The sequence below is a fragment of the Solea senegalensis genome, linkage group LG4, assembly GCF_019176455.1.
Source record: "Solea senegalensis isolate Sse05_10M linkage group LG4, IFAPA_SoseM_1, whole genome shotgun sequence".
Lineage (NCBI taxonomy): Eukaryota > Metazoa > Chordata > Actinopteri > Pleuronectiformes > Soleidae > Solea > Solea senegalensis.
The window spans coordinates 9,009,846-9,030,157 of record NC_058024.1 but is presented as its reverse complement, the minus strand read 5'-3'; the positions used below and the strand labels follow the sequence as shown (position 1 = coordinate 9,030,157).

The following is a 20,312-nucleotide window of genomic DNA, read 5'->3' as shown; positions in this document are numbered from 1 at the left end:
ACATCAAAGAAATTACAAGCACATAACAGAATCAAGGCTTTGCAGCAGACTTTTTGCAACAAAAAAACAAGATTATAATCAAAATAAAATAAAATTGGTGTAGCCGTCACTCACACACAAAATACTACACTATAAGCACATTGTCTCACGAAAACAGGCTCGCGGCTCTTTTGTGGACCTTTGTGTTTGAATTAGGCTTTTATATAAGCTCTCTCTCTATATGCATATAAGATAACTAGATATAATATCCTCTCCACCCACTGGTGGAGTCTGAAAAACCTGACGAGAGCTGAGCTGCAGGTGACGACTGCTGCTTGTCTCCTGCGCTTGAACTCGTCATTGTTAATAATGATGGCCACTAATGCAAAGTCAAAAAACTACTTGTTTTAACTGATGGGTATCAGGATGTAAAAGTTGTCACTGAGGGAGGAAAGGTGGAAAAGTGTCGAGTAAAACAAGACAGAGTTGGAATTATATGCCACTGGTATTCATTTCAAATTCCCACAGGTCCAGAACATTTCCTCAATCAAAGCTCCAGAACATAATAGTAGTTTGATTAAGTGACAATTACAGCCTATTTGAAATGTACCTAAGCATGTACCTAAGAACTGACATTTAAATTCAAACTATGTAAGTACATGAAATAAAAATAGCAGAAAATCAATTCATCGATCATTTTACAATTCACAACTCTCTTTAAGTCCATAATAACAATATAAAGCAACTCTTACCAGTTCACTCCAAATGCAAAATAATTCACTTTATGAACTTGACTTTTAGATTTAGTTCATCATTTCAAATCCTATCCAAGTGCAACAATCCTGAGGAAACACAGCATTGACCCCTAGGAATGTTACTGCAGCAGCATTTGCACTTTGCAGGAGTTGTAGTTGAGTTGCCTTCTCTGTTTCATACAGGCCGTGTATCAGGGGCAGCAGTGTTGGCCTTTTTTAACAAACACAGTATAAACATATTAACAAATAGTCTAAACTGATACTCAGCAGCTCGGACACACTCCAGGGTTACACGCTATTCATGCAATTAAACAGAAATAATACTTTTCACTTTGAACTGAAGGGTTTATAAATGTGTACATCTAAAATGTGCATCTTAAAGTCCAGTGCATAATAAATTCATTTCACATTCTCTCTCTCTCTCTCTCATAGACCTGGATTTCCTGGAACTCTAGTGCCATAAATACTAGAAAAGCTGCACTAATTGAAAACAAATGCTTTGTCAAAACATGGCAGTAATCAATGATTCAAAGGTTGTGAGTGTCGGTCCAAACAGGACAGCATCTGGGTCTGTATCCGGACCACGGTCTGCCTTCTGTTGACCTTGGTGTATGTCATGTTTTCTAACTCAGTAAATCTCAGCACCGTAGAATATTTTTTTTCTATCTCTCTTCAGGAGAAAGGAATCTGAAGGTCTCAGTGTGAGTTTCACAAAATGGCGTTGAAGCTGGTGCGTGAAGATAAGATCTAGGCCAAAGCTGTTTATGTCACAAACTGATTGTCCTCGCAGGAAAAAACTGCAGGGCGTCCAACTGTGAAGCTGAGATACAGTCAAAGGCATTACACGGGAGATAGGGCTTCATTATGTCGGAGCCAAGTGTTGCTGGCCTCAAGTGAACATGGTGGGAGGCAACTGTTATTGTCTATGGAAGAAGAAAAAGATCCTGTGACTTCTTCAAGGGACAAATTCAAGTGAATAGTAGACCCTCCCCACGTGCCTGCATGCAGTCTTATATTATGAATCAATTCATAATACAACATAATTCCCCCTAACATGAGGGGGTGTCTTCTCCCCCTGAAAAAGTGCATCTGTTTACAAAAATATGAGCAAGTGTAACATTCCTGATTAGCGTCAATGAAATGGATCCGAAATGTGTCCATGACATTGATCTTCATGATTTTCAAGTTTCATCTCCAACAAGACCACAAAATCTAACGTTTATTGTCCTGCACAAGCTCTTATCTTTCTTTCACCTTCTTTCACCTTCAGTTCAAACCTCATTCATTTTTCTCTGTTTGTTGCTGGTGAGTTTACCAGCCTCGCAGTCAAGCTGCTGCTAAGAGCAGATCAATGAGGGGCTATTCTTTACAGTAGATTCCTCTGGTGGAGTGCTCTTCTGGACGGCCTCCAGCACAGTCTCACTCTCAAGTCGTCTGATCTTCACAAAAGCCCTTGGCACTGCATGGACACAAGCTTTTTGTCCTTCAAGCCCCCTGCTTGTGTTCCTCTACTTGTTTGGTTACAGTTGCACATGAAGTATATTTAGATGATGGTGATGTGAGTAAAAGACACTGAAATCATTAAAGTCTGTTTAGTTATTTTTGTTCTTTTGTATTGTTTAATACTTAATATCTTTAATACTACTGCAGCACTTTGGTCAACTGCTGTGGTTTTTTAAATGTGCTTTATAAATAAAATTGGATTGGATTTTTCATCCCCGTCTTCCAATACTGAAAAAAATAAATAAAGTAAATGAAGTGAAGAGATAGGTGAGATGTCTTGCATGTTCAGGCGTAGGACAGGGTTTTCATTTTAACACCAACTGATTAGTTTTTATATCTGTGAGTTCTGCATCAGGAAACTCATGAATATTATATATTTGTTTTGTTTTTTTAAAAGCTGTTTACAGCTGTGGACACCAAACGCAAAAGAGCTCAAAGACAAAAATGTTTGTTTGAGAAAGCACAGGTTACACGGTGACAACCACAGTTATGTCATTCCACAGTCCGCACTTGTCAGCACGTTGAAGACTCACCTGTGTCACCCAAACTCTGTATTGTGGATATTGTTTTGTTTTTTCCGTGGTCAAAAGATTACAGACTATTTGCGGAACCAAAGGCGAGAGAATTGATTCAGTCGCTGAGGTTAAGGGAAGGAAAGAGCAGAAAAGAAAGCAGATAGGGAGTCACTTTCCTTTCAAAAGCTGTATTTGAGCATGTGGCTGATGGGGTCTTTGTCAGTGTGAGTTCGGAGTTGTGGTGAAAAAACACTCTTAGTCTCCTACACCACTATGTGGAGAGGATGGTTTCCCCCACCAGAAGATCAATGGGAGTCTTTTACTGAGTGGATCAAAGGCCTACATTTACTTGTTAAAACACACTTACACTTTCTGCCTAAAGAACAGAACGCTCTTTCAAACACAGCAGGAGAGCACTTTATGCAGTTTTTTTTTTTTAACGGGAGCGTGTTGTGTCCAAAACCTGAGTCCATCAAGTTAAGTCCATCAGTCTTTTGTTTGTCAACAAACATCGATGTATAGTATGTATGACGTTAGTTATGAGCATCAGACGTTGAATCAAACGATGTTTGGTCAAATTTATTAATAGACACAAATGTCGTCTCACACGTGTCTCTCTGTCTGCCTGTTACTTGACAGGATTTAAACTTGTCAGGTGACTTACCTGTGCACTGATGTGTGCAACGCCCACTTTGGTGGAGATATTGGTAGAACTAAATTTGAAAATCTCCCACAGTGCACCAACAGATATTCCATTCATCTGTCTGTCCCCCATGTGTCTGTCAAACGGTTCACTTGACAGGCTTCAAACTTGTCAGGTGACTCACTGAGGGCAACGGTATGTGCAGTGCCAACTTTGGCATTGTTTGGTGAAGAAATGCAAGATACATTGGTAGAAATGTGAGAGAGATATTGCTTAAATCATCACTTTGGCCACCCTCCTACAAATGGAGTGAGTGCTGTTTTCTCCCTCATTTCAGTGTTCTCATTATAGTGCACTAGGGTGTTGTATAATACCCTGTAATATAATACTATATAGCACAGTCATACTCAAGGACTGGGTCACACAGCTGCCACAAGAGATTTCTTTGGGGTCGCCAAATAAAGTTGCAAAATGTTTTTCAGCATCTTAATAACTTTCAAAATCATGTTAGGTGTTGCAGAAAAGGGTGAAATGAGAGTCAAAAACCAGTTATATTATGCACATATTTGATCTTGTTGTGATTTCTATAAGAATTGTTGTCGCGATATAACTCTGATCTAGCGGTTAACGTTCATAACTGCAAAATTAACATATAAGGTCTATAAGAAGACTTGGTTTATTGTTTCATTCAGTAGATGTGGTTCATATGGGAGTGGATACATATGCATGAGAAAGAGTCAGGATCCGGGCCAGCGACTTAACGCTCTGGAAATACTCTGATGTATGGGTCTATGTTGGATCTATGTGTGGTTCACAGGAGTTTATTGGTTGGGGGTGGGGGTTGTGAATGTGTGTGTGTGGGGGAATGTTTTCCAACTGTTGGACAAACATAATAAAGTCTTATCCATCCATTTCCTTTGGCAGCCATTTTTGGCTCAAAATTCAGTGAAAGTAGTGATTTTCTTTTTCTGTTCAGATGCTTAGTGAGGAGGATATTAAATCTTCTTATGACAATTCATTATTATTATTATTATTAGACCAAACAGGTTTTGGAGGAGGGTCCCTTCTTGATGATTGACCAGTCTGTGTTTTGACTTTAATTTCTGTTTCTGTTTCTGTTTCTTTTCTCCGCAGAGGGATCCCAGGAAAGAAATGTGGCGCCATAATCTTGAGTGCAGAGGAGCTCAGCAACTGTCGAGTGAGTGTCTATCTATCTGTCTGTCTGTCCGTGTGTCTGCCTGTGTCTCGGTCTATCCACTCATGGCATTAATAGACTTGCAGCAGCCCTCAGACTATAACAGAGCAGCTGTTCTCGCTCTGCAGAGCGACCTGCAGTGAAATGGCTCAGCAACAGCGTGAGACTGGTGGATGCTTTGGATGTTTAACTGGACTCCAGTGCACATCTGATTAAAGCAGGATATTGAAAACAGAGAGTGGTGCAGATCAAACGGTAGAGATAGGGAGATATAGGTGGGGTAGAGGGAAAAGCAAAAAAAAAATGTCCTGATGAAAATGAAAGTAAACAAGACATGATGAGATGGAAGGAAACGGTTATATGTGCTTTGTGGGGACATTTTGACCTTGTGAGGACATTTTGACCTTGATGTGTCCTCAATAACATATAAAAACAAGTTTGTGTGTGTGTATGGACCTTTTCTGGTATAAACAGTAGTCCTCATGGACACTAAAACCTGGTCCTAATGAGGTAGAATCTCATTTCTGAAGTTTAGGGTTAAGATTTGAAAACAGTGTCCATTATCATTTAAAACAGGTGCTGTAATCCCACATTGCAAATTGGCAGCTAAAGTAAAGGAGATATACACTTATACTCCATGGTAACCCTTTGAACACAGAGCATTTCGGCTGCTTTTTTCCTTTACTATGTTTAAATGTACATTATATACAGAAGCTATAAGAATATGGAATAAATAGTGTCTTATATCCTTTTTTAAGCACAACCTAAAGGCAATCTGATGAAACTATATAAACACACCTGAGCAAAAAGCACTCATGTTTAAAATCAGATTGAATTTGTGAAATTTATCTAATGTATATCACTACTAAAAATTTGATATAAAATGAATCATAACTTTGACTCAACAACACAGAAGAAAGTGAAAAAACCCCACATTTTTTAAAGCCTGGATATGTATGACCACTAATTGTTAAGTAATGAACCTATTTCATTAGTTTTCATGCTTTAGCTACAGGTGGTGGAGATTGAAAGTGAAATTTGAGTTAGAATTAGTTATTTTTGCATGGACATCAATTAATGATCACACATCAGTAGGAAAATCAATCCCTCATTGCACCTGGGGGGGAAATAAAAAATCTGCCTTGGCCGGTTGGGGTGAAAGGATAAATGGGGGAGCATAGTAGAGGTGGTAAACAACATATAATGCCTAACAAACTTGAAGAGGCTGTGTGCAGCGATACTTTCAGTGTGAAGCAGAAATTGCTGCCACTCTGATCCACTCACTCGGGCTGTGCAATGATGCTCATTAAATGGCTTCAAACTAATGACATCACATAAATCAGAGAATTCCAGTGGATTCAAATTTGGCAAGAAAAGTGGGAAGTAAGGAGTTGTCTATTTAAGAAGAATCACTCTGGATACACACAATCACACAATCACTGAGGATCTTTAGAAATTCAGCTGTGCGCTAAATTACAATAAAAACACTAAAGCTCTAATTTATTATCGTCTGTCATGTTAATTTTTCTTTCCTACAGGGTTGGTTGGTGTTTTACGGCAGTTGGCAACAGTAATGTTGCATTACTGCGTTCTTCTGGATTGAATCATTCATTCTCTTTCACGTCGCATGTCATTTCCTCGCCCTTTTATCTGCCCAACCTCATCACCTTTAATTGAGCTACTTTATTTTTTTCCACCCATTCTCTATTGATCCCTTTTCCACATTTAACTCCTGGAGGCAAGAACACGTCAGCCCTCGCTAATTCATGCCAGTGCACTGGTTACAGTGCATTTACTACCTCCTCCAGCTTATCACCCACACACACACACACACATGCATGCGCGCTGCTCTTCACTAATGCCACAAAACACTCCTTCATTACTTCCCTGAGGGTGTAAATGTGTCTCTACCTAGCCTGGCCCCGCTCTTTAAATATTGATACTCTGATTCTCTCCACATTAGCAAATTGCTGTTGATCACAGACCTTTGCAAGAGTGGGTCTTCATGCCAGAGACGTCTAATGAGTCGAGCATAGATACATATTTAATATCCCCAGCACATTTCTTCACTGTGAATGCTTCAGTGTGCTTATCAGTACCTCAGGGATTCTTCTGCGCCGTCCCTCTATCTCCTTATTCAAAGCAGATATGTTTCCATGCTCAGCTCTGTGAATAACATGTTCAGTAAAATGTCTACTGAGCAGAAGCAAACCCCGCAAAACATTCATGCTGGGATGAGGTGGGATGAGTTCATGAGCTTTAGCTGATGACAGGATTGTTGGGTTGATTGTTTAACTGATTGTGGTCCATTTGGATGAGCAGAGTTTTCATTCAAATTATAGTTTTATTTTTCTTATCACGTAGTTAAGTACCTTAAAGAGATTTAAGGTTCCGTTTTTACCTGCTTAGGGATGATTGGATGTAAATTAGCTCCATTCTAGTGCAATTATTTATAATTGCACTAGAATGTTTGTAAAAATAAACAATAGAAATTAAATGTATTTAAATATGTGTCCATTAGGAGTTAATGTGCTGGGATTATGTGAATTAACTTAATGCTCATTTAGGCAATTCTATTTATAATAAAATGTTGAAAAACTACGGTGGCCTTGGAGTGCAAACCATTACTACAACTCAAATCCCAAAACAAATGAACAAAACCATGATTCTTACAGAGACACGAGTTAATTCTATAAAATAAATAAAAAGTGTTAATGTCATTCCACAAGCCATGTCTGGGCAGTGTGTATGTTAAATAGTATGTTAAATATAGAGTCACTTGCGGCATTTGGTACATTCCCTATCTATAAGGACTGCGGCTTTTGGGATTTGTAAAAAATGTTTCACATTTTGTAGTGATGGTTTGCACTTCCAGGCCACTGTAAACCAGTTCATTGAATACATTTACATTTCGGTACATTCCCTATTTATCACCAGTGTTACAAATACTAGTACTGCTCAACAGAGCGCATTTTCAGACCAAACAGATGGAGAAAGATAACATCAGCAACAAACACCACCACAAGCTAAACACTAATGTATTTCGCAACCTCCCCCGAAAAGAATCTGCGGATCCTCCTGAACCAGCGTCTGAAAATGACTGAGTGAGTGTTTTAAAGGGAACGAAACAGAGTAGGAAAATGAGATTTGCTCTTCTGAGTGGGGGGCTTGTGTCGAATGGCAGAAACGTGGTGTGTTTGTGTCCTCCGGGTGAGAGCAGGAACACAGATAAAGTTCCTCCCGCAGCAGGAGTGGAGTGTGTCAGAGAGTAGAGTGTGTGCTCCCTGGCTGTGTGTGATAAAGACTCAGAGAGGACACTGTGGTAAGACGCACACCGGCATTACAATGGGGACCCTGCATTATGCACAGAAACACTCCTGCTCTCACTCATACACACCCTCACAACCCTCTCGCATGTTCTTTTGCTGATTTGCCACTCGGCGCGCTGCCAGACACGAGGTGCAAGCTGCAACATTAAAAAGCTATTAAGCTATCATTAGTGGCACCATAGCTGCCCAGTGTAAGGCCCTGGGCTGTGAAAACAACACCAATCTACCGTTATAGCATCTGAATGTACGGTAATGAACCCACTGTGTTTCAGAGATTAGCTTGAGCCCATATGCTTAAGATAAGACAGATCCTGTCCCTATACTGCCACCACACAGGGGAAGACAAGAGCAGGCTATAACACTGTTATATTTTAATATTCAACATTATGTCATAAATATGTCCCACTTAAGTCAGAATTTCTCATTCTCATTCTTACAGCGCAAAGTCATAACCTCAGTTCTCACACTCGGCTTCACTTTTCAATGTCCTTTGTCAGATGAGAGGCTGATAAATCCTGGATCGTTTTCTCCTTTTATCCCTGATCCTGGAAACCATCTTCAGTCCAAATTCAAACTCATCCCTTTAAATCCTTTAAACTGAAAGGTGATATACAAAAAAATATGTACAACAGTGACCTTCAGCATTTAAAAACTTAAACACCACTTAAAACATTGTAGACTGTTAGGTGTCATAGTTTCTGAAACACGGTAGGAGCTGCCCGACTGTCCCAGTAGATTATTAATAGATATTGAATAAACATTATTTGGTTAATTTCCATGTGTAGGGAACAGACTGAACCTGAAGGAGAGGCGGACAATTATCACATGAAGAGTAGAGACAAAAAGGACAATAGTGGGCTGGAAAAATATTATAAGAAAGACAGAGAGTGTTGGATAACCTTTGCTGAAACTTTTACTTCCTTGTCTGGGAGAAAGTTGTCCACACTGACATTTGTCTCCAACTTCCTTGCCTTTATCCGTCTATATTTTAATGCATCTTGACCCTAATTGTTCTTCTCCTCTGGTTGAGACATTAGTGAGGGAGATAGTTTAGATGTTTAGGTTCGATAACGTTCTGCATATTTGACCCACATCAGCAACAAGTAGAAATTTTAATTATCATACGATTATTTCAAACACGTTTCCTTAATCTCTGATGACATATCATGGTCATTTTATGGCTTTCATTTCTAATATATCTCCTTGATTGATTGATAAATGAATGTCGAATTATTGTTGTTTTCTTCTTCTTCTACTAATTGTTTCATGTTGTTATTTTACTAACTTTGTCTGTGTCTTGTTTAGTTCTCACTTGTAAATGATATTTCAATCTGAGTGTGAGTTCAGATAAAGGATAAATTAGATGGGCCACACGGTGGTGCCTCACTGTTGTCTCACTGCAAGAAGGTGAGAGGTTCAAATCCCAGTTCACATATCGAGTGAATGAGGATACGGCAGCTGAAAATGAATTGATAAACAGATTTCAAAAATTGGGGTGTGGTCAAACTTTTATGTTTTGTGATAAACAGCTGGTAGAGAAAATGCAGACTCAGGATTATTTATGAGAGAAAATTCCCGCAACAAAGAAAGAAGCTGATAAAATGAATCCCCCAGCATCTGCTGCCAGTCTTTGATTTATCTGATGTGTTTACTGTGTTATTTTTTTATGGTATTTGTTATTTTTTTATGTCCACAATAGCTTTCACACACACACACACACACACACACACACACTCTGCAATAAAAGCCCTCGTAAAGATGATCAACCACTGTGCATAAAGCATTTTATCAGCTGATTAATTGTTGCCAAGCTAATTATAATAGCATGTTCTAGTCATTAAGTATGAAGACCACAGCTGCTGCATGTGACTGCAGTCAGATCTTTGTTTACACTGCGTTGAGGGAGCCAGGTGATGTGACATGTTCATTTTCAATTTCATCATTTACTTTGGTTATTTCTGAACAGAGAAAGTGTTGTTGCTCACAAGACCTTGATGGATGGACCATGGGGACGTTGTATTGGTCTATACTAGTTTGAAAAGACAGAGAAATGAATGAATATTAAAGAAAATAAAGAAATAATTTAAATTAAAGAAAGAAAGAAAGAAAGAAAGATCTCCAAACAACGTAACAGTGTCAGATACATGACAAAATATGTGAAATATAGAAAAAAAACAATCAATATTATTACAAAATAAAATGGAAGAATACAACACACATAATTCAGTCCATACCAATCAATAAAGTATACTGTGCAGATTGTGCAGTGACATGAGGGAGCAGAGGTTGTAATAATACAAGGCCAAATCAATGCAGTGCTGTTTTTATTTGATCTTATTTACCCTGTATATTGTGCAAGAATCCATGTGAAAAGAGATAAGTTTTACTGTCCAGCAAACTGTCTTAACAGTGAACACTGAACATACATCCACAACTTAAGTTTATTAGGGAATGTAATTGGATATCATCATAATTATTCATGTAAACTCTGTGACTGGATGTATTTTTGTCTTGAGTTGATTTTGCAATTTTCTTTACAATTACACCTGAACCAGAACCAAGAAGGATTGAACATATAAGCATATGGACATGGACATTAAACATATCCACTGTAATCACAGTAATATGACATCAATGTGAAGTTACAGTAATACGAGAATATACTGCTAAATCACAGGAATATACTGTATGGTACTGTAAACTTGAAGTTATAGATATAGTACTGGGAATGTAAAGTAAAAAATACACACAGTGTAGTAGCCAGTAATCTACTGTGAATGTACAGTCAAATATTTTACAGTGTACTCTAAATCACGGTAATATGATGCTCTGTTACATATGTAGTTGGAACTTGGAACGTCCCAGTGACCTCAGATTTTGAACTTGGAAACTCCAAGTTTGTGCACAAATGCAACGTAGAATATGGCATAACTGTCAATTTACAGTAACTGAGTGCAAAATGATACAGTAATCTAAAGTAAAACATACACACAGCAATGTGCTCTGTAGACAGTAATTTACTGCTCTTTGTTTTTTTTACAGTGAAAATAAACACTGTCTTAAATTGAGACCGATGTTAGATTTGGATAAATCACGTAAATAAACAGCCCTTAAAGCTATGTTAGAAAAAGAGAAAAAAGCCCAAAGCAGAATGTGCTTTCTTTGTTTTTGACATATCTCTGAGGGTGAAATGCACTGGAAGCATCTGATGCTCCCCAGATGCTGTGACAGGTATCAGAAGAAGTTAGTTTGACGACCATTGCTTGTGCTCAAATTAGACTTGGTAAGCAGCCGCCAGTGATGTTGGCTGTGCTGCTGGTGGGCGGATGTTTGTATGATAGTTCGGGGTTATGATTCCTGCATACTGGAGCAGAACACACACACACACACACACACACACGCACCAGTATTTGTGGACCATTAGGCCGTGTTGATAGATAAAGCTGGAGTGCATTGTCGGCTGACTGCCATAGTTCATAGAGAGCATGTGAGCAGGTGACATTCAAACATCACAGACTGAAACAACAGCATCGTCCTCACACAGATAAGGATTGTATATTAAAAAATAATTTCTGTGACATGATTCATCATGAAACACTACTCTGAGCCTCCGGTTCTATTTCCCAGCAGCACTTGTTAACAGGTTTATGTGTGTTTGTGTCGAGCGTGGACAGCATCTGTGTTTGAATGTTAGCAAATACAACTGACCCACATATTACTCTGAATCTGCAGCCAATCAGATTGAGGTCCAGAACTACCATTTACTCTCACATTCACACAGTCAATTAGATCTCTCTGATTCATCTCCACTTGTCCATGTGTGTGTTTCCCTGCAGGACAGTGCCTTGATGCAGTTCTGTGCCAACAAGCTGGACAAGAAGGACTTCTTTGGGAAGTCGGACCCTTTCATGGTCTTCTACAGAAGCAACGAGGACGGAACGTGAGTGTTTGTTGTCTTTTAAATATGGTGGAATATGTAAGTACAGCAGATTATTTTTGGCACACATTTTGGAATACATGCAAATAAATCTTTAAAGTACACTGTTATGTAAGTGACACAATGGAAGGGCATTGCAATCTCTTAAGGGAGCTCATTTTTTGCTGCAGTATGAAAGTCTGAACAAAGTAGATGTAATAACAATTTAATTTATATAGCACTTGTTAAACGAAGCAAACAAAGCACAATAGGAAACTGAAGGACAGAAAAAATAAATAAAACAAATAAAACAAAAAATATACACCAACAAGCAAGTAAGAGTGAATATAAGCTCAAAATAATAATTCTTTATTATTTTCAAAAGTTGCAATCACCTTGTGTGCACAGACCATAAAAATTTAAAGCAATAAAACAAAACACATGAGAAAGTATTAAATGGGTGACATCACAGAAAGGCAAGTCTATAAACATGAAGATAAGAATAACGTAAGAAAAGTGCTTTTTTAAACAAAGAATATTTATATATATACATATATATATATTCAATAAAAGGCAGAGATTTTGAAAACACCGGATAAAAGGGCCAATTTTTAAAGAGAGCCAACATGAAATGTGGAAAATGAATAAATGTCAAATTCCTTCTTTGTCAGAAGCCTCGGTGAATTAACTAAGATATATCAACAGACCTTGCATACCTGATGTTGTTTGGTGCATAGAAGGTAAAAAGCAGCTTCTCTGTTGTTTGTGTGGGATAAAATAAAAAAAAAAACAGCCTTCAAAACTGGAAGTTTACAGACGTTACCAGCTGTCAGCTGTCAGTCATCACTGGTGTCCACCCACATCTGCTGTGATTTATCATCCATTTCCATCTAAATTAGAAGATAATTCCCAAAATTGACATCATGTTCTATTGAAGACATGAAACTAACGAATGACACTGACGTTAAGTGAAGTAGAAGCTCACTTTCCACACTAATTCTATTCAAACTGCAACCAGTGGAGTCATTATCTGGTGGCTTTTTCTATTTTGTAGATATAGTCTACAGGAGTTTGCATGTTCTCCCTGTGTGTGTGTGGGTTTTCTCCCGCAATCCAAAAAACATGCAGATTTGGAACAGAGATATTACACTTGCATCACCCAAGCTCTTTACCAACAAACGGACCTGAATCCAATCCAAACAAACTTCCGTGTTGGTTTTCACTTCAAGACAATGTTTATTATTACATGGAGCAGAAAGCAGATGGCTAAATTGGGAGCAAATGAGAACTATATGCTCATTTTCCCTGTCCTCCAACTGAAACTGAATGGGTCATTTTGGTCAACCATTGAATAGTACCTATTTTTAGTGCCCCAGTATTTTTCAACTCAACTATGCACAAGTATTAGTGAGGTTAGGGTTAGTTAAGTGTGTGAAAGTCTGTGGGAGTCAAACCCATGTCAATTACTCCATAGCAGTACAAAGCTTAACCACTCAGCCAACTGCCGGTGGAAACCCAACTGAAGCTACTTGATGATGATACACCCAAGGTACCAGATTGCCGTTATTCATACGACCACTAGGGAAGTGTATACCTCCTCACCCTAGAAACCTGAAGACTACGACCACTTATTTCTTATATGCAGTGCATGCCATTAGCAGACCTCAGTGTTCTTGCTAGGTGATAAGGTATTAAAAGATCTGAGATGTGAGAAGGTGTTATTTTCTTTTGAGCTTTGTGTGAGAGTTACAGAGCCTTAGAATCAACTCCAAAAGAAGTGGAGAGCCAGTGCAGGGAGGCTAAAACAGGAGTCGTGTTCTGTCTTTGTAAAAGTCTACGCTTTTACAAAAGTGACATCAGGAGAGCAAGACAGGCAGTTAATGTAAAAACATAAAACCTAGGAGGAGGAGGAGGGTGGAAACTAATCTGCATTTTCAATCAACAAGAAGAAGAAAAAAACACTGTCAGTTTCTGAGGTGGTTCATGTGGGGAAGCATAGCTCTCTCTCATCTCTTCCCACTTTCCCAAAGTGCTGTTCAGCCTCCCAAGGGGCTCGACAATTGTGGCAGCGTCAGCCCAATCTAGCAGGGGATACTTTAGCAAGTGCTTTATTAGCCATCTTGTAGCTTTTCTCATTATTTTTATTCATACATAACAGGGTAGGAAATGGATCCCCACAAAGTGCCATTGGTGGCAGACGAGGGGGGTTCACACGAAAAAGCCTGTGAGGGTAAAAGACACACAGAGATTTTAAAAGCCTAGAGGCTTTTAGTGGAGCACAAGTAATCCAAGGCTTTGCATAAAAAAGGGGTGATATGCATTGTTGCACTTGCGGTGGGTTATTTGGTGGCATTTGATGGGAATTTGTGTGGATCTGCTCTGCGAAGCATTTCAGATGTCACACAAATCCATTTGCATATTGTTCAAACACTTGTGGTCAAGGGGACAGATTGAAAAGCCAGGCTGAATTATGAAACTGTTCTCTGGTCTAAACCACAAATAGCTGGGATACAGGCCAAGCGGTAAACAAAGCTGGGTACAGCCTGGTTTAAAGCAGCTCTCCTGTCACTGTAGGATTTGACATTGTCTTTCCTGTTGCCTCCATCTCTTTTGTGTCACGCACCTTTCTTCATTTGCATATAAATTTCTACCTTTTCGTGGCTTCTGTGATTGACAAATAATATGCAATCTTCCCTCTCTGTCTTTTCCTAACATGCCTCCTCCTCCTCCTCCACCTCCAGGTTTACTATCTGCCATAAAACAGAGGTGGTGAAGAACACATTAAATCCAGTGTGGCAGCCTTTCACGATCCCGGTGCGAGCGCTTTGCAACGGGGACTATGACAGGTACGATTGAACTTCCTACCGTTCTTCGCACCTGCTGATCCTGGCAGCTTCTCTTTATCCTTCTTCCATTGGACTTGACTCCACACATCCCTCCAATTGCTACTTTGTCACACACACACACACGCACCATGTGTGTTTGTCTCATTGACACCGTCTGCCATAATTGATTTCCACTGGCTCAATCTTCCGACTGCCTTCATGGCTCTAATCAGACTCTGACTGACAAACGGCATACTGATGATAGCCATTACTACAACCTGAGCGTCGTCAAGCTTAACCAGCTGAAATCAATACCCGCTCGGCATGCAGCAGTGTTAAGCTCCCCATTCGCCTTACCGTTCCATTATTTAAAACCAACTGTGTTTGTAGGACATTGCTCAGGATGGATTTTTTTGGACAGAAAAGCACAGGTCAGACTGCTTCTAATCTATTCTGACCTTGTGCTGTTTCCAAGGTCGACATTGTTCTCTACACACTAGAATAAACCAACTGGTACGAATGTGCCATTCAAACCCTTCAAATGCAGATAACACATTGTCATTGTTTATTTGATAGGGACAGATACAGTACACATAAGCCCCTTTTCCACTAGTACAACTCTCTTTGCCTCAGCACAACACGGTTATTCTGCGTTTCCATTAGCGATAGTAGCTGGTACCTGGTACTTTGTTTAGTGCATGCTGCCATGAGCAAGACGTGCAACACAAGAATCAAGCCGAACAATGCCGAACTCTAGATCAGTTAAAAAGACTTAACAATCCCAAAAAGGTGGGTTAATCTCCAACAATTACCAGGGAAATTTCTACAATCTCAAAATTTAACAGGAGTCTGGTGTATTTAGCCACAGCACTGCTGAAAGCCTGCGATCATGACCGGCGAGCCACATCACAAACCCTGCCGTTGTATTTCAGTCCAGTGACTGTGTCAGACGGGGTCTGTGCTCTGGTTTTTGTGGTTTGGTTAAGGTTATGGTAAGGCATCAACGACTTATGGTTAAGGTGAGGGATAACGCTTTGTTTAGGCTGTGCAAAAGAACGGATGTCAGTGCAGTGTCCTAAGAAGAATAGCTGCGCAAACATGTGTGTTTTTCTGGCTCTCCTATTTTCATCCCCCTGTCTCCATTTCCATCCTGTCTTATTTGTGTGCCGTCAAATTATAATTACAGAGAATGCAGAGAACCCGTTTGTGTTAAGAAATCTGAGATAAAACCCAGACAGACAGACAGACAGACGGACAGACAGGCAGACAGACAGGGACAGAGCTGCCTCAAGAGGTGTTTTGATATTGAGGAAGTATAAGGTGAGACTGTGTGAACTGGCCAATCACACATGAACACAAGACGGGGTCACTACCCTGTCAGAACCAATCATACACAAGGGACTGAGCTGGGCTTTAAAGGCAATTCATGAAATCCTCCAGTTCAAAGCGCACACACACACACACGCACACACACACACACGCACGCACACACACAAAAGGAGAGTATAATTAAATATGACAAGCCACAAGCTGAAACAGCCTGAAATGCTTCAAGACTTGAAATATCACCAAGGCAGCACTATAAACAGGTTATATTGCTGGTGCATGGGTGAGGTATAAACTTCATGTGTCAGCTTCTGCTTTCTTTGTTGTGTTCATATTCCTGTGAGGGAGGAGTGGGATGGTTTGCCTGTCCATCTTTTTAATTATATAGTTCTCCAGATCCAGAAAAATGTTTTTTCCTCAAACTCCCCAATGCTACATTATCATCATCCGCGCAACAACTGCGGCTCCTGAGGCTGTCAGTGCTTTTGATCAATGTAATTACTGTTTACATCCGTCAAGTGAAGGAAAGCCTCCACGCAGGGATTTGAAAAGTATTAATGCGGTGCCTGTTAAAAAGCACAGTTTTAACTAACAAGTATTAAAACTTTTGAAAATCAGTTTGTCGATCAAAATGTGTGTCAAGGGCTGAATCTGAGGGCTTGTAAATATCCACACAGGTTTTGTATCATATCAACTTTTTATCCACACAAATCCGCATTTTGGGAGCCCTGAAAAGCTGAAAAAAATCGAAATCATAAAAACACCACCGCGTTTGGGAAAACAGTCAATGCATTTGCATGCATGCTAAACGTCGGACTGAGATAATAATTTGTTTTTGTAAACACGTTAGTCCAACTAAAATTGTCTTAGTCAGGCTAACATACCAGGATATTGCGATTCATAGTCCGATTTCTCCCGATGTATACGCTTAGTCGGACTGGAGTTAGACTTGATGTTGATGATGATGACGTATGAACTTCAGTCAAAACTCCTGGGACTCTGCAAGTTGTTAGATTACCTGTCTTAGTCCGACTGCGGCCTTAGCTTGATTAAACTGTGCATGTAAACGTACGAGTGAAGTCAAAGCCCCATGTCTCTTTTGCTCTTGCATTCACTGTCACTACATCATCTTCATAATAATCTTCTTCTTGTGCTCAGAGTTTGTACAGAACACACACACTTTAGAGTCCATTTAAAAGCTTTTACCAACAATAAGGAAAAAGATTGTAAAGGAAAAGCTCTGTTTTTTTATAGACTGACACACACACACACACACACACACACACCTGTCATATGTAATGTGACATGCTCACTATGGTCATGTCAAGTCTATGCAGGTGCTAAACCATGGAAAAAAGTGCTACAAAGCATTTCTGTAAAACTTGATGGTTTCCATGGAGATTAAATGAAATGTCAGCCCCTCGAAAACCTCTTCTGCCACAATTTTCATGATCAGTTCTTTTATGGACTCTGGCAACTTGTGCAGACTAGATACTTGAAGGTCACAGAGATGGACATTTGAAATCAGCTCTGTTATATATAGTCAACACCCCAGTCAGCATGTCTATTGTTGTGTTCGTATTTTGAGATATGAGAGGAAACTTCTATATAGTTAAATAGGACTAAGTCCTATTTGAGCTGCACCCAGTTTGGTCCCTCCTTTCCAGTAGCTGCACTGTAGGACCGCCTTATAAACTGTTATGTTGTATAGTGTTGTTGTGAGTGGGTGCTGTGTAGGCATGAGTTATTGTTTCACAATAGGGACAGGACCGGCGATCGCGAGCGGCATCACAGACCGATGCCGCTGTAGTCTGTGGTGCAGGAGGCTGTACTCCACAGACATGTGGACAGAAATCAAGCCGAAACAGTGCTGAATTGTAGATAAGTTAAAACTACTTAACAATCCTAAAAACGTGGGTTTATCTCCAACAACTACAGAAGTCTGGTGTAAATTCACTAGTCACTCGTGTGTGTGTGTGTCGCGTATAAAACAAAGTCACCGCAGTTTCACTCAGCCGCGCAGTGATGACTCCACCCACGTTAAGTACGTAGGTACTTTTTTGTAGTGGAGATGCAACCTAATCGTGCCATGTCATGCCGAGGGGAGTAGAGCCGGTGGAAATACACCATCAGTGTATAAAAGATATCCCACAGTATGTGGGCTTATATTTGGGCTGATAGTACAGGTCCTAAGCAGGTTTGTCTGGTTTCTGTGGTGGCCCCACCAGTGTTTGCCCACTTCAAGCCCATGTCCACCCTTTCCAGGCTACCTGGGTACTAAGTGGGTACAAAGTGGGCATGGTCTTTTTATTGGGCATATTATGCAGGTTCCATATAGTTTCAGTAACATGGGCCAAACACGGGTGGGGCCACGTTAGAAACCGCTTGGAAACAAACCTGCTCAGGACCCATATTGTCAGCCCAAATATAAGCCTTATGGAGCCCACATGGACACGCTGACTGGGAAATATAATAACAACCTGTGTTCTCCTCATTTATTCTGGTTTTATATGATTTTTCACTGTTGTATCTAGAGTGTATGGAGAGGAGACAGTGCCATGTGGCACCGACAGCTCATTATCGCTTTGGCACTAAAGTTGCTCTCTCATATCAAGTCCAGCACATGTTGGATGAGGCACTGAGGCACCTCTCACTGATGAGAGCACTAGGCTGCACAAGTATGTCATTGGATGACCTGCTGGTGATTTACTTTGCTCTAATTAAAACAGCGTCTGCGTTTGGACGCATTCCTCTTGTTTGAAATATCAAAGGGCAAAAGGAGAAGCTAATGAACTGTGAATTTTTTTTTTTATTATTCTTTTTTTACGTTACAGCCCATACAGTTACCTGTTTTAATACTGTGGTAGGTTGGTATATGTTTATTGTTTTGTTATGGTTGTTTCTTGCAGAGAAAATATGTCAAACTGTCAAAGTGCAAAGAACATTTCAGTTTTCAAAGCATCTTTGATAAAACTTAAAACTAAACAAAAAAGGCCTAAACAAAGGCGGAGGAGCAGAGAAGCAAAAACATAACAAAGCAGAGCAGAAGAATTTGGAATAACAGTTGAACAAACAAAGAGACTGAAGAGCACAGAGACCAAATACACCAGGGAGATGGAGATAATAACACACAGGTGAAACTCTAAAGACACAGGTGGTACACATCAGGGCGGAGCAGACAAATCACAGTGGAGCAGAAAATGGGAAAAACACAGGAGATACAACTCACAGAGAGAAGACACAAGCAAAGACATGACATACACAGGGAGACAAAATAAGACAAACACATCGTTCAAATAATGTTTTTCATTACAACTGTTTTTAATTCATCAAAATAACGATGCACAGCACTGAACCCTTTTTCTTCCTGAATGTTCTTTTTAATTTGCCAACATTGAGGGTGAGAATAAGGATTCCTGTTCTTAGCAACTAAACATGACACATGACGTCTTTATAGGTTTGCTACAACAGTTAGTTAGAGGTAATGCCACAAATATGAACATAAATAGATGTAAACTAAGTAAAAAAAAGAGTAAACAACTCGATTTTCTTTTCATTAGTTTATGTTTATTTCAACAGCTATAGCTCAATGTGCCTCTCAAAAATCTGCAATGCACCAAATGTATCTGTTCTTTCTTTCTTTCTCGATAGATAGATAGATACACTTTTTAAAGTATCTTGCAATCTCAGACTAGGTTAAAACACCACTTGCTTTGTTGTCTGGTGTCAGAGCAGTGCTTTGATTAGGCAGACTGTCCTCCAAGTGACCAAGATCCCTTTGAATCCCCAGTGACAGCAAGCAGCTGAGATATCTACAAACAAATCTGTCTCTATGTGATCATGCTCTCTCCTCAGGGAGGAACAGACAAGGTTTTGGCAAAGGAGAAAGAGGAAGTATGAAAACTAATAGGAGAGATGGCGAGAAGGAGAGGGGGAGAAGTGAAAGAGAGAAGAATAACAGATAACAGGCAGCAAAGGAAAGTGTACTTACAGTGTAACAGAGGGGGGGTGGGGGAGATACAGAAATCCAATATGTCAAAGGCCCCGTTCCACACGAGTAAGTCAAGGAAAGGAGCACAGAGGAGAGTGGAGTTAGACAAGAGAAACAGGAGACACTTAAAAGCTGGAACACTGTACAGTCTACCACTGCAGTTTAGCCTATGTGGAAAAAAACACAGGCATCACTAAAATAACACAACTCAGGAGCAAAGTATCCTAGTGGCAGTGAATTGTAGGGAGGCCAATTAGCCAGTGGCTTATTAAAAATAGATTTTCTACATTGTTTTTGTTTTTTTTATCCATAAAGGTTCTGAATCAAGTGTTCAA

General features: G+C 39.7%; 1 protein-coding gene across 2 annotated transcripts in view; it reads left to right on the top strand.

Moving 5' to 3' along the window:
- The window catches only part of cpne5b (copine Vb), a 129,020-nt gene that overhangs the window by 79,117 nt on the left and 29,591 nt on the right, over positions 1 to 20,312 (top strand). For both annotated transcript variants that reach the window (XM_044024376.1, XM_044024375.1), the window contains 3 exons: positions 4,530 to 4,593; positions 11,756 to 11,859; positions 14,577 to 14,681. In XM_044024376.1, coding sequence (XP_043880311.1) covers positions 4,530 to 4,593; positions 11,756 to 11,859; positions 14,577 to 14,681 — 273 coding nt within the window. The remainder of the gene's footprint in view (positions 1 to 4,529; positions 4,594 to 11,755; positions 11,860 to 14,576; positions 14,682 to 20,312) is intronic.